This window comes from Rattus norvegicus, chromosome 13 (genome assembly GCF_021556685.1).
Source record: "Rattus norvegicus strain SHRSP/BbbUtx chromosome 13, alternate assembly SHRSP_T2T, whole genome shotgun sequence".
Taxonomy (NCBI): Eukaryota; Metazoa; Chordata; class Mammalia; order Rodentia; family Muridae; genus Rattus; species Rattus norvegicus.
This window is the reverse complement of record NC_141546.1, coordinates 96700001-96715000: the sequence shown is the minus strand read 5'-3', so window position 1 is coordinate 96715000 and position 15000 is coordinate 96700001. Positions and strand designations below refer to the sequence as shown.

The 15000-nt window shown below is 44.0% G+C and overlaps 1 protein-coding gene across 4 annotated transcripts in view; it reads right to left on the bottom strand.

Moving 5' to 3' along the window:
* Positions 1 to 15000, bottom strand: part of Tp53bp2 (tumor protein p53 binding protein, 2) — a 56656-nt gene that overhangs the window by 23815 nt on the left and 17841 nt on the right. For 2 of the 4 annotated variants that reach the window (XM_087581041.1, NM_001427417.1), the window contains exons 2-6: positions 11659 to 11806; positions 9206 to 9319; positions 5378 to 5460; positions 3852 to 3953; positions 1 to 170 (exon numbers count right to left, since the gene is read on the bottom strand). The exon at positions 1 to 170 is cut by the window's left edge and continues 5 nt beyond it. In XM_087581041.1, coding sequence (XP_087437167.1) covers positions 1 to 170; positions 3852 to 3953; positions 5378 to 5460; positions 9206 to 9319; positions 11659 to 11806 — 617 coding nt within the window. The remainder of the gene's footprint in view (positions 171 to 3851; positions 3954 to 5377; positions 5461 to 9205; positions 9320 to 11658; positions 11807 to 15000) is intronic. The other 2 variants (XM_087581043.1, XM_087581044.1) reach the window with 1 other exon arrangement.

Here is a 15000-nt window from a genome sequence, read left to right as displayed (position 1 = left end):
TTCCCGTTGCTCAGCCTCTTCTGCTCCACATGGCCCTTCAGCGCCCTCACTTTCTTGAGCTTGGCTTCCTGACTTTCAGCGATTTCTCTGAGCCTCTTAAGTTTCTCCTGTTCAGCAGCTTGCTGCTGTTGACGTTGATCTTGCTGTTTTAAAAACTTTAAGCGTTGCTCCTAAAGGGAAAAAAAAGCATTTATTTTTAAACAGGCGCACTACCATCTTCAATATAACCCCAGCCAGCCCTGGCACACCAAGACTGGAGCTCCTGTAACGCTGTTCTGCTCTCCCCAATCACCTGTGTAGCATCCCAAACACACACTCCTTGGCCATCCTAGAACTCTTGGAGAGAAGACCTAGAAATTAGAATTTGTAATCCAAGTGGTTCCTGCACACTGCGGGAACAGTAATCCCAGAAGCAATTTTGTAAAGACCTGTGTGAAACAGACTGCATGTAGAGTGTTTGTGTGTGTATACATGTGTGTATATGTATGCGTGCTGGCGTGACAGACCACAAGTCACCAATGGCTGTCTTCCTTGATCACCTTCTCCCTCATTTCTAACACTGTTTTGACTTTTGTGTGATGAAGTTTGATCATATTCAACCCTTCATCGATTCCTCTCAGAGCCATACCTCCTTCCCTACCCACCCAACTTTGTGTCTTTTTCTTTAAAAAGGGTTTTGTTTTTAATTATGTGTGTGTGTCTATGTGTCAGTCTGTGCACATAAATACAGAGGCCCGGGGATTTGGATGCCCTAACGCTGGAATTATAGGCAGCTATAAGCCACCTGACCTGAGTGTGGGACGAGAACTCGGGCTCTCTGGAGAGCAGTACATGCTTTTAACTGCTGAGCCACCTCCCACTTTAAAAAACAAGTACAATTTATGCTGTTCATGTGTTCCTGGGTGTGTGCCTTCCACTGGAGGGTGGCCAACCTACCGGGGTCCAGACCCTTAAAGAAAACCACTCGCCTCTCCTAGAAGCTATCAACTGGCAACAGCCCCTCCACTAGGGACTGCATGTCCAGCTCCTTTCCCTGTGCTGAGATTCTGTCTGGCTTGAGACTGCACAGGTCTTATGCATGTTGTCATAACCGCAATGGGTTCATCTATGTAAATACCCGGTTACGTCTGGAAAAGACTTTCCTTGTAGCCACTGTCTCTGTTTTTAAATCTTTTTTTCCCTCTTCTGCATGACCTGAGCCTAGGGAGGAAGGGATCATGGAGAGCTTAAGTTACTCACTGAACCTTGATTGGCCAGACTAGAAGGCCACTGAGCTGAAGGGATCTGCCTGTCTTCCTGAGCATCCCCTCAGTTCGACTGTCCCAGATGCTGCCAGTGTGACCAGTGTGCCCAGCTTTTACACCAAGCTCAGTTCCTCCACTGTCACAGCAGGCACTTCACCAACTGAGCTGTCTCTCTGACCCCAGATGCCATGTGGAAGAAGCTAACCGGGGGCCAGTAAGTGAAAGTGCTTGCCTGAGAACTGAGTTAAATCTGTGAAACGCACATGGTGGGAAGAGAGCCGACTCTCAAGAGTTTTCCTCTGATCGCCACACTTGTACTGTGGTAGAGATATGTGCACAAGCACATGCGCACGCGCGTACACACACACGCACGCACGCAAGCATGCACACACATGCACACACATGCACACACACACGCACGCACATGCACACACGCACGCACGCACACATGCACACACACACACACGCACACACACACGCTAACATTTAAAAAGAGGCTGGTTTTAAGAAGGAGCCATTTGAACTGGAGGTAATGTAAGAAAGAGGTAAATGTAGAGGATGTGAACCCCAGGGGAGCCATGAGTCCCTCTGAGATCTTGGGCTCCTTAAAGCGTCCCCAAGAACAGGCATTCGTCTCTTCATCTGTAACCTGGGCGTGAGCAGTACCAACTGCCTGCTGCTGCGGGAAGGACTAAGGACGACAGACCCTTGAGGAGCATGCTGAATATTATATATGCCATAAGTGGGAACTGGGAAGGGCCAAGGGGCAACACCTTTAGAAAACTGTAGTTATGCGATTTAAAATGTATTTTTATTACTTTATAAATTTAAATCATCAGTTATAGTATCTACAGTTAAGTAAAAAATATGCCTAAAACATGTAAATAGCATGAACTTTCAAAGTGAAGGTCTTGTGATTAGAGATTCACTCTGCAATAACCGACTGCTTATAGGAATGTGTGCCTCACTACTCGCTGTGACGGCACATGAGCCTATCCTCACTACTCGCTGTGTCGGCACAAGAGCCTATCCTGAGGTATAGAAAGGCAGGGCCTCAGATGCAGAAAGGACCTAGATGATCAGGTCCAGTTGGAGAAGCCCTGCACCACAGCACTGGAAACTGTGGTGTGGGGTGTTATACACAAGTCAAATGGATGCACGGGAATGCAGGACAGCATCACACACAAGAGCACAGTCATGCTGAGAACAGCTACGAGATCTCCTAGCCATTACCTCAGAGTCCTAACGGGTGACCTGTCAAGTCAGCATGTGACTATCCTGGCGTCCTAGAGCCTCCAGTCACTAAAGGACAGGTAAGTTAAGGATTCTGACTGTGTAGACTAAGAGCTGACAAGCTAGAGTCTGAAAGTGAAACAAGCTTGCCAAGTTGTTTGTTTGTTTGTTTGTTTGTTTGTTTTAAATCAATCAATCTCTCTTTTTCTTCTCATTACCCAATGTGCATAGTTAGGGCAGAAGTTATCTCACTGTAGGAATGTTGGGGTCACAGACATAAGTTACCACACCCAGCTTTACATGGGTTCTGAGATCTAAACTCAGGTTTTCACACTTGGACAACAAGCATATTATCCACTAAACCATTTCCTCAGCCCCTAAAATGTGCTGTTTTGGGCTGGAGAGATGGCTCAGAGGTTAAGAGCACTGGCTGCTCTTCCAGAGGTCCTGAGTTCACAACCATCTATAACGGGATCTGGTGTCCACTTCTGGCCTGCAGGCATACATGCAGGCAGAATGCTATATACATAATAAATAAATCAACCTCTAAACACAGAGCACACGCCTGTGACTACCCAGAAAGCATAGCTGAGTGGCTGCCGTGGAGGCAGAGTGGTAGGCAAGGCTGAGGCTTTACTTTGGAGCTCTGAGGAGCCAACAGAAGCAGCAGCAGTCAGAGAGACTAGTTCCCATAGTGACTGAAAGTCTTCTTGGGGCATTTTTTCTTACTCAAGATCAGGGCTGAGACTGTGAATAAAGCATCTTTTTCCACTGGGCCAAGTAGGGGAAAGTGTTCCTGCTGCAGTCAGGTGAGCTCCAGGGAACAAAGCGAAGCTTTCTTTCTAACTCTGCCATTCTCTGACTCTCTGACTCCCAGCACAGGGTAATTAGCCTTCATCAAAACCAAAGGCCAGGCCAGGCACAGAGGTGTGTGTGTGTGTGTGTGTGTGTGTGTGTGTGTGTGTGTGTGTGTGAGCCTTAATCTCAGCTATTCAGGACCAAAGGCCAGGCCAGGCACAGAGGTGTGTGTGTGTGTGTGTGTGTGTGTGTGTGTGTGTGTGTGTGTGTGTGAGCCTTAATCTCAGCTATTCAGGAGCCAGAGGCAGGAGGGTCCACTTGGGTCCAAGAGTTTGAGACCAGCAAAGATAACAGAGACAGATACTTAACTCAAAAATAAAAAAAGAATGGTAACAAAGACTAGGGGTCAAGAAAATCTTGAACAAAAATGATACAAGGATTTCTGAAAACTGCTGGAGAAAGTCTCGCAGCGGGTAACCTGGGGTGTAAGTGCCTGTGAGAGGCAACTGCCTTACAGGCAGGATGACTGAACAGTTTCAACGGCGACATTAACAGCGGCAGGCGAGGAGACACTACCTTAGTAGCCAGCATTTGTTGCTGGGCCTCGATCTGCTGCTGCTGGCGAGATGCCATTTCCTGGAGTTCAGCAAGCGTCAGGTCCAGCCTAGGACTGTTAACCTACAAATGGAAACACATCACCAGCTACTTCTATGCTATGATCAGAGATTCCATTCAAAGGTCTGCTTAAAAGTCCCATCTAAACTAATCATAACAAAGTTATTCAGATATTAATTTTCACTTTAATATTGACTGACTTATTAAGATGTAAGACAGACGATTCATACTGGCCAATGATCTTTTAAGTTGTAAAATTTAAATTATTAGTTGTAAAATTTTAACTACTTAAATAGTTTGGTCAGAAACAGTGAACAGTCATGATTCTTTGTTCTGTGGTTAATTTACACTAGGACAGTAGACTGTGGCTGCACAAACAAGGTACTAGGGTGTTGACAGCAAACACAGAACACTCATCAAAACATGATTAAACATCCATCAGCACTGGCAGGGCCTGGCAGTGCAGGCTTACAACCCCATCACTCAGCGGGCTGCAGCAAGAGTATGACTTCCCAATCCCCAAAACAGTCTAAGGAAACCCCAAAAGTTAAGAGCCAGAGCAGGAGGAGGGCCACAAGTTCAAGACTAGCCTGATCTACAGAAGGAAGCCCTCCAGGCCAGCCAGGGCTACACTGTAAGACTCGGACTCAATCTGCTGTATCTTAATTATACTTACATAAGGCTTCCTTTGGAAAATTAACCAATTTCAAGAAATTATGTATTAGATTCTACTCAGAAATATTTTGCTATTCAAATTACTTCTGTCACCTTCCACTGGCCTCATTACAGTAAGATAACCAACTGTGAGTCAAAGAACAGAACCAGGAAAAACTAACAATGGAGAACAGGTACTTTAGATACTCGAGACTCTTGCAAAAATTAACTATGAAGTACAGTAAGATAATTCAGAAAATTCAGAATGATAGTCAAAATTCTGGGCTCTGAAAAGGATACCTTCAAAGATACTTCAATGCATATACAACAGCAAGACCATTAATAAATAATTCCCCATTTTCCTAAGTGATTATAGATAGCAACAAATAAAAGCACCAAATGTCTCCTGGAACTTGCCAAACACTAATTTTTTTGCATATTTATGGTATACTCAGCAGTTAGCTTCTTAGAGTAATAGGCACTTAAGAATCAGGGCTATACCTATGAAATATATTTAAAGAAACTTTTAAAGGGACTGAAGAGATGGCTCAGTGGCTAAGAACACATACTGTTCTTGCGGAAGCCTCAAACTCAATTCCCAGCACCCACAGCAAGCAGCTCACAGGTGTCTGTAACTCCAGCTCCAGGTCATGTGATACCCTCTGACCCAGAAATAAGTAAAAATTAACTTTTTTATATTAAAAAAATGTTTTAAAGAAAAAGCCTTTAAAAGGGGTCACCATTAATCTGCTGAATAAGAAAATGACAATGGATAAGATACAATGTTTAAAGACATCACTGTGACATACAAGAAGATAAAAAGGAGCACTTACTCCATTCTCCTTCCTCCGATGCTCACCAGGAACTTTTACACCATTTCTCTTTACACCTGCATCTTGGGATCTTGGTCCACTCACTAAATACAGATTCAAAGGCTGCATTAACAGTAGTTGACAGAAGTTCTAGGCAGCAATGCGCCTATTTACTGCTGCCTGGTACTTAGGCATTTGTACTTAAGAGCACTGGAGGCCAAGTCTCATCATTAGGCTTGTTTTGAAAATGCAACTATGTGGGACAGTGAACAGCATCGAGGTAGCTCCCGTCACCCACTCCCTAGGAAGCCACCTGCGCCACTCCACCGTGGGGGAAGAAGCTACAGTGCCTCTGGCTCCAGGCAACGCACACCACTTACTTACAGTTGCTCCTCCTAGTTCTAGGCCATGCAGTGAGGAGTGAGGAGGGACCTATAGTCTCAGCTACTCAGGAGGCTCAACCAAGAGAAGCCCAGGTTCAAAGCCTGCCTGTCTCAAAATAAAGAGGGCTGGAGGAGCAGTGACATCTCAACAGGTTAATAAGGTGGTTGCCTCCAGGCCCAATGAGCTGTTTGATTTCATGGACCCACAGGATGGAAAAAGAGAACTGACTCCCATAGTTTTCCTTGACTTCCATATACATGCTACAACACGCACATGTACAACAACATGCACACCACGGAATGAGCACATGTACACATGTGTACACACACAGAGACACACACACTAAATAAATAATAATGAACAAACAAATTTCATTTTTTAAAACATCAGGGGTCTGGGGTATGTGGAGATAATCAGTGGGCGTGTGCTTTCCGCATGACCAGGATGCTACTCCAGTGTCGTGCAAGGAGGGGAAGTGTTCCGTAAAAGAACTGAAAATTCCATCAGTCCACCTCTACTCATTCCAGTGAAAAACTCGTATACTTCAAGAAGAAGTAGTTAAAAATCAGAATCTGTGGTATTCTGATTATTTTATTTACTGAGACATTCTGTGCCAATCCATAATTATGCTATAAAGTATATCCTTATTAATTTATGGAAACTATTTCCATTTCTCTTGACTTGAGAAAGTCTAACTAAAAACTAGTAACTACTCTGCTTTTTAACTAAAAGGAGGTTTTCAAGCCAAGCCACATATCTCAGCACTACTCAAAGCACAACAAAGGAAAGGAATAAATTTAAATTAATACATATATGAAATATCAATAAAGATAACTTTTTAAAAATGTATTAAACTCATACCCATACTTCCCAAAAATTAAAACAATTATTACAATCATTACAATTATTGTAATTATTACAATTATTACAATTATTTGAGAGATTTTTTTAAGACAAACACATGACTTGAATCATGTCAATTATACCTACCAGGGAACTTAGAACAAATTTTGTGTCAATAAAAAAAAAAGCAATTATGACTAGCTAGCCTCAGAAGCAAGCAGTATACTCAATATATAATTTTAATAACTTTTTAATGCTGTTTGACTCTAATAAAATAACCTAAGTAATTTATCACAGTTTCTCTCTAAGAAAAGTAGTTTTCTATAATATAAATATTGCTTTCTCTTATCTCAGGGGAAAAGTATTCACTTAGCTTTTACTAATAGGCAGTTACATAATTAAGAGTAAAAAGCAAAGGTTTTAAGATAATTTCAAACACATTGTGGGTCACAGTTAAACAGCATTAGCAGTCTGAGCAGTCATCTTGCTCTATAGCAGCCTAAGCACTGTGTGGCACTGCTGTGTGCAACAATGTGCAAATAGCTCCTTTGTCTTCCTTAACACTTGTATTTCTCACATTACAGATACGCTGAAACTGCATAATGCACTATTGCGAGACTATTTAATAATTCACCCAGTGTTGCACACAGCAAGACATTTGAACTGGAGGCTGGACAGCCAAAATTCAACTTATTTAAAACTCGGAATGTACACAGTAATTTAAATACAAAACAAAATAAAAACATGATACAAATGTTAATTAAAGGTATTTTTAAAAGAAGGCTTAGAGGGAAACTCTGTATTTAAAATAAAATTACAAACAACCAGTGACACTGAAACCCATCTAAGTCGCCTGGTCTGGGTGAGTCAGGTTTGTGCTCTTGGCTCTGCCACTCGGTGTGTGTCCTGACGAGCTACTCAACCTAAGTCTCAGCGCCTCCCATCTGTAAAGACTCACACTAAGCCAAGTCTGGCCCCGACACTAGTCACTTCTAATGTTCAGGTGCCATGTGGATACCTGGATTAAAATGCCACCAAAGAGTAAAGCTGGGACATTACACTGGCCACTAATTAGATGTTATCTACATTCTTACTTCCAAGAAAACCGTCCTTACTTTCCTTTCAAAACCCCCCGCATGCTGAGAAAGACAGCGTGATCCTGTTTCAAAATGCGGCTTCCCAGACTGAATGCAGGTTCACTTGTACCTTACAGGCAAAGCCACATCTCAGCCCTCAAGCTTCCACTTGCTGTATTACCTCTGCCCTGTCTGTCTATATCAACTCAGGCTACAACTATCAGGAACAAAGACTTTATCATGCATTCTTTTATTTCCTCCGATCTGCCTTCATTTTGGACCCCGAGACTCAAGAGATCACCTAAGTTCTATGGCCAAGCTGTTTCTAAATCAGACTCATTTTCAAGGTCTAACCTGAAATTTCACATTTAATCAGTCTACTTTTGGATGACCCATTTCTCCCCTCACTACATTTGTCTGTTAATCTAATTCTGAGGTTCATCACTGGATACAATCTACTCTTTCCTCATAAACCCACCCTTTCTTCACCCTACCCCTGTGGCGGTGACTAGTGTTAACTACTTATCTGACTATATCTAGAGTCACCCATGAAACAAGCTGCTGGTCCTGCCTGTGTGAGAACATCTTAATCAGGTTAATTAAAGCTTGAAACTGCCTTAACTGGGCCACTGCTCACTATGAGTGGCCCATCCCCTAGGCTAACCCCGTGCTGTGTACAAAGGAGAAGTGACCTAAGCACAAGTATTCACTGCTCCAGCTTCCTGACTGTGTATGTGAGGTGACTAAGTTCCTGCCAGTTTGATTCCCTTCCAAACACACTGGAACCCTTGACCCGTGAGTCAGGATAAGCCTCCTTCCCTAAGATGCTTCTGTCAAGGTTGTCACAGCAACAGGAACCATCACTAAGACACCCACCCACTTAGGTGTCATCTAGCACACACCTGCACCACCTCTGAACTGCCAACAACACTAGGCCAGTCTGTCTTCTAGTACAACCTCCTGAGCTGCAGAGCACCACAGAGGAAACTCTCACCAGATCGCCTCAATGCGTCCAGCACCCTACTGCTCCAGTACACATGCACTCCTTTTCCTAACAGCACAACCTGTCCCCCCACCTCATCATGTCCACACATCTATCTCCACCACAGGAAAATACAAGTTTTCAGATAAAAACACCTCAACTCTACACCCACAAACTGTCCAGAGTTAAGTATATCTTTCCTGTTAATGTCAGGACCCAGATTCCTTCTTTTATCTAAGAGGAGAGCCTATCAGGGTGGAGAAACGCACTTTCAGGGACCTTGCTGCACCAGGTAAACATCCCTCTTCTCTCCACTTCAACTGTGACTCCTTCCTACCACACCAGGAAACTACAGCCCGGCTTCTGCCTTTTTCGAGCACTCCACACCTCTTTCTCTCCACTGTCAGTCACATCTAGACTAAGAAACCCTCTGCTGCTCTAATGTCCTAGCTTCCCTTCATCTTGCCAATTCCCCAGCTTCTCATGTTATGCCTCTCCCTAGCTATTGCAGTGCACAGAATAAATAGCTCGAACACCAGTTATGATTCCCAGAATATTACATACCGATGTCCCTGTTAGGGGGGCGTTCATGACGAAGAAAGAAGCGAACTTCATTCCTCTGACTTCCGAACCGCTGAAGAACATCAAACATTCGTTCATTGTCAGCAACTGGGCGCTCTGAAAGGAAAGAGTCATATGAGCTACAGGTAAGGAAAGAGAAATATACCCTTGATGCAATCTACGTTACAGATACAGGAAGTACTTGGTATTTCACATACCTTTTCTATCAACAGAACTCAGAAAAAAGCTATGTCACTGATTTCCCATACAATCAGTGTCAAGTGAGTACAAAGCAATAGGAACAGTGGGTCTGTGCCACATGTCAGTGTCATGCAGACTCTACTTCAGTGGCGTCTTACTATCTGTAGGCATGCACTTAACTTGTGAGGGAGCTTCACAAGTTAATGTTAAGGGAGCTTCAGAGCTTCATGTGACTTACATAGCCAGAGACCCACTCTCACGAATATTAATGTCCAATGAGCCCCTAAACATATGAAGAAAAAATTAAAAGCACCTTTCTAAATGGTCTCAGCTCATGTGGTACATGTGCCCGTCTGCACACATGTGGGGGCCTGAAGCTAACACCACGTCTTCTCTACCACTTCCTCTTTCCCTTATTTTCTGAAACAGGGTCTCTTCACTAAGTTTGAATTTTTGCCATTTTCACTAAACTGGGTGGCCAGTGAGTCCCTGGAATCTCCTTGTCTGTACCCCTGTACCCCAATCAGTAGGCTTATAGAGCTCACAGCAATATCCAATTACAGGAGTGCTGAGGATGCGAACAGAAGTGCATGTTACATGCAGCAACCACGTCTACCCACTGAGCCAACTTCCCAGACCCAATATTTATAAACTGTTTGAAAATAATGTTAAGGGTCAAACATTCATTTGCAAACAAAAGAATATTTCAATGGGATGATATCTGGCCCTCTTGAAGCAAGGCTGACAGCTTTCAGAACTTTCCTAGAAACAAAACAGATACAGCTAAATACTCCAGTAACTGAGAAGGCTTCAGTAGAAACAATGTATCCTGAGTTACACTAGTTAAGAAGGCAAGTGCACAAACTCAGAGCTCTCAATGACTTCAATATAATTTGTGTAAGAACGTTGAAATGGCCTATGAAAACTATACACTTATCAGTAATCAAAGACACCATCTCTCAGTGCCTTAAATAAACAACATGGACAGAGACAGGGCAGCCAGGTAGTCAGCAGCCAATTTTGTGACTTGACCCCGAACTTAATCTGCTTGGTTGGAACAAACAGCATGCAGTCCTGGTTCTACTTTGAGTAGCAATGATGATAGAACCACTTTCTACAAACGACACAATTCTACAGTGCCCCCAAAAGGGGTAAAATTCTGAATAGACACCCTACTTCTCCCCTTACCACTACAAACCTGGGAAGGGAAGGGAGGGGAGGGGAGAGAAGGGGAGGATGGGTATGGGCACTCATCCTGGTCCCTGATACCCTTTCCTCTGGCACAGGGAGCCCATCCATCTACCCTTCGCTACTGCTGTCCTCACAGCACTGTAACGGAAAGCGCTGACACCTGCCCCTCCTCCTGCAGTGGGAACAATCTGAAAGCAGGAAGTTTCCACCTCTGTATCCCTAGTGCACTGGCATCCGAGAAATGATCTCCAAACAAATGCATGAGCAGGCAGAAAAGATATAAAAAGGGAGGGAGGGAGGGAGGGAGGGAAGAAAGGAGGGAGGAAAAGAAGAGACAGAAGCAACAGATGAATACACTTAAAGCTTTGGGGTGAGAATGCCTTTCTTTTTTGGTTTTGTTTTCTGCAGTTCTGGGGACTATAAGTCAAGTACTAAGCAAGCATCTGCATCTGCTTCTGGAGTGTGGCTACACTCTGACCAGCTCCCTCAAGCTCCTCCTGCTGTGATATCCCCACAGTAACAGATGACAACCTGAACTATGGTTCAGATCTTAGCAAGAGGAAACTTAGACAATCTCCAACACCAAAGAAGAGAAGGGAAACATCAAATTTCTAATTAAGGAAAGCTTTGTGTTGCTGGTGGTAGATTTTTGTTTTGTTTTGTTTTGTTTTGGTTTGGTTTTTTTGTTTTTTAGAGACAGGGTTTCCCTGTGTAGCCCTGGCTGTCCTAAATCCACCTGTCTCTGCCTCCTAGATGCTGGGATTAAAGCTGTGCACTACCAATGCCCAGCAAGGAAAACTTAAACATACAAAAACAAACAAACAAACTTCTGAGTACCATAACAATGTACCAGAAGCTTCCATCCAACACACTTGTGACTTCCTTCTGTTGCAGGGGGAAAAAGGTCCTTGCTTACCAAAAGAGTTGAGCAAGAACATGACCTTCTAAGGTGCAGGCTATCCTGCTGTCTGTAGGAGAACAAGAGCACCCCACCCCTGTCACAGTTCCTAGAACCCAAAAGCAACAGAAGATAGCGGAGCACAAACAGAAAGCCAGGTCCATACCAGAGCCACACCACACTTCAGCCAAATGGCAGTCGCTCTCCCCAGGCTCTTTGCACAGATCCACCACATCTCTGCATACGGTCTCTGGGGTAACAGGAACTTCTGTGAAGTGCTGCTCGCTGTTACTGAGGTAAACTGTCAGGAACATCTGAAACAGAGGGAAACCGTTAACTGTCTTGTCTGCCCAGGTGGCATTCCCCTTAGATCCCTGCCCTGAAACAAAGAGAAGAGCTGGGGTAGGCCCAAAGCACTGGGTCCTTGTCCTCTCCCGGGAACTGCCTGCAGAACTGGAAACACCACAGGGCAGTCATAGGCAGCGTCAGACAGAAGGGAAAAGCTAATCCTTTTCTGCCATTTTCATTTGTACTGTTTGTTTAGCAAAAACTGAGATAGACCAAGACATTGAACAGATCTTTTCATGAATCCTTTCATAGTTGATCAGAGAATGCCATACATGCCCGATGTGGTAGAATACACTTGTAGTCCAAGCCACTCAAGAAGATGCTTTCAGTTTACAAGTCCTGGGCAATAGTGCACCGCACTAATCAGGTGTCTGTTCTAACTTTGGCTTCAATATGAATGAAATTCACTCAGGAGTGAATGTCACACACACATACTGACGGATGCATGTTTCTTTAGAAGGATATATAAAATTAGAGTAAAATTAGGGAACAAGAAACAGTAGCCAGAACATAGAAGGAAACCTCATTTTTACATCACATGAATACATTAACTATCCAAAAAGTTTAAACTGACATGTTTCAATCAAATCTAATACCTAAAGTATGAGAATAAGTAGAAATTAGCTAGGATACCAAAACCTACAATAGAATTAAAACTCACTGTAGATCTTGCTCCTAGTAAAAATAAACATCTTAAAAAGCCCTGCTACCAAAGAATTCACATTTCTGTGCCTATCAAATTATTTAAAATTTATGTTAATTCCTAAAGCTGAAGAATCAAACAAGCAGCAAACCAGTTTGATGAATGCAAGAACCCTGTCAGTCACTCCTGTGAACAACACCCACTCCATGGAGTTGGTGCATAGCAGTATGGAGAATAACCCTGTTACAAGGTCCCCTACTCACAGGGAATGAAGAGAGGATGCCGAGAATGTGGGAACTTGATAAACAATGCACAGGACACCGCCTTTCAAAATAACTGAAGGAGACTATGTTGACCATTGACAAAGTGTGGAGTTTACACACACACACACACACACACACACACACACACACACACACACACGCACGCAGAGTGTGTTGAATCTAACTCTGGTCACAGAGACATGGTAGCATTACAGAGTTAGAGTTGGAGTTTGCCAAAAGTCACTTGACCTACCTTGCAGGCTGAAACTCCTCTGGCCACCACCCCAGTGAGAAAGCTGCCTCGCCTCCTTGTGAAAGGGCAGCACTGAGGAGGGACAGTGACGAAACCAACTCAGGCATCACACTGGGGACCAGATCTGGAGGCACCTGGACTCTGCTCCTCAATGATAAAGCCTGTTCCCTTGGGCTCCTTCACCTCCCCTTTGCAAAGGTATCCCCTAGCTCATAGAAACACCTATCACATACAAAGTAATCCATGAACATGCAAGTGGATTCTGTTAAAACAGTAAGTAAAGCATATGAAAGAAGGCAAATGCTGTCAAGATTCCTAGTTTGAACTGAGTGCATTCAAGCTAATTACCTGGGGCTTTGTGAATTCTGATAACTGTACCACATGAAGTGTGGTCCCTAAAGCCTCAACTTAGCCAACAAGGCTGCATGTAAGCTCCTTACACACGGTGCCATGACAACACTGGGAAAAAATAAAGATTAACCAAGCTCAGAGAATGCTCCTCGGTTGCTGCTGGGCCAGAATACCCAGCATACCTAACCACAGTATTAAGTAATGCTGCTCTGTATTCCTCACCCACACTAAACTTTCTCTGAAGCTTAAGGCTTCAAAAGCACTGTCTTCCCTGTAAGTTAATACCAGATAGAAGAACATTTACCAAACACACTGCAGCAGCAAACAAACACTGTTACACAATAGACCTCTGTGCACCTCTGTCTTGCCTGCTCTTTCACAGACATTATCCAAGGACTTACATCAACCCTCAGACAAACAGAGCAGGTATTATTTTCTCTTTATCAATGAAGAAAAAGGCTCAGAGCAGTGATCTCCTCGGCTACTGAAACAAGGTCAGAGTACAACTTTTTACTCTTCAAGATGTCTGAGATTTTGGCAGAGAAACACTAGGAAGTCCTTCACTTAGCCAGCCACCTCAGGTTTAAGAGCAATCTAGCCTTTGCTTTCTAAAGCACAACTACTGTAAGAATGTGAGAGGTGTTCCTCCCTGAGTACTTGCCCCATGGAACTAACACTGGTATGAATGGCAAGTGCCTGGGCCAACACCCTTCTTCCCCATAAAAAGTAGCTGTGCCCTCAATCCCTGTGCTGAAATCCTCAATTCTGGATGAGCAATGGCATTTTGCTGGCTTCCTGAACAGATCTAATTAGAACCCCACACTTCTACAGAATGCTTTAGAAAGGGTACCTCTTTGAAAGTGGATTCTATTAAGTGGAGGCCAGGTGCCTCTAAATCTTCTGGTCCCCAGTATGATGTCTGTTATCTTTAAAGTGAGTCCTATGTTCCATAGGAACTGCCTTTTAATTAGGTGCAACAATAAAACTCAACAGACTACAGTCCACAAGATCCATGTGTCCTGCCCATACCAACGACACTGCCACCCATTAACTTTACAACTCCTCCCTTCCTCTGCCCACAGTCTCTGTTCTACCAGAGTCCTCCAAGTCTTACACAACAGGCCTGCGCCCGACTCGGAGCTCTGCACTTGCTGCTCCTGCTGAGCATGCTCTTAAGCAGCACAGCTTGGTCTCCTTCTTCCCTCTGCGGTGTCACCCGCTCAATAACACCTTCCCCGCCACCCCACCTAAAATTCCAACACACCCCTCTCACCCCCCTCCCACACGTACACAAGTCACTACCGCTCCGTATGTTCTATACTGGACAATCATGAGCTTCCCATCAATTACAAACGCAAGTGCCATGCAGCCAAGGGTTGTCTCTGTTAGTGCCTTCCTGGTAGATACCAAGCATATGACATGCATCAAGATGTCACTGCCCTTCACAGGAATGCACTGAAGCAGAGAGAAAGCTAACCTCTGCAAGTCGTATGGCTGTGAAATAAACGGCAAAGCCAAGATCCAAAACCTTCAAGGCTGGCTTCCTCCAGAGACTGAGCTCTTAAGTATTATGTTACTTTGTGTCACCTTCATCACTGCACACATAGGGCCACACTTGTCACTACCATTAGCTCTGCCTTTCAGAGAAAT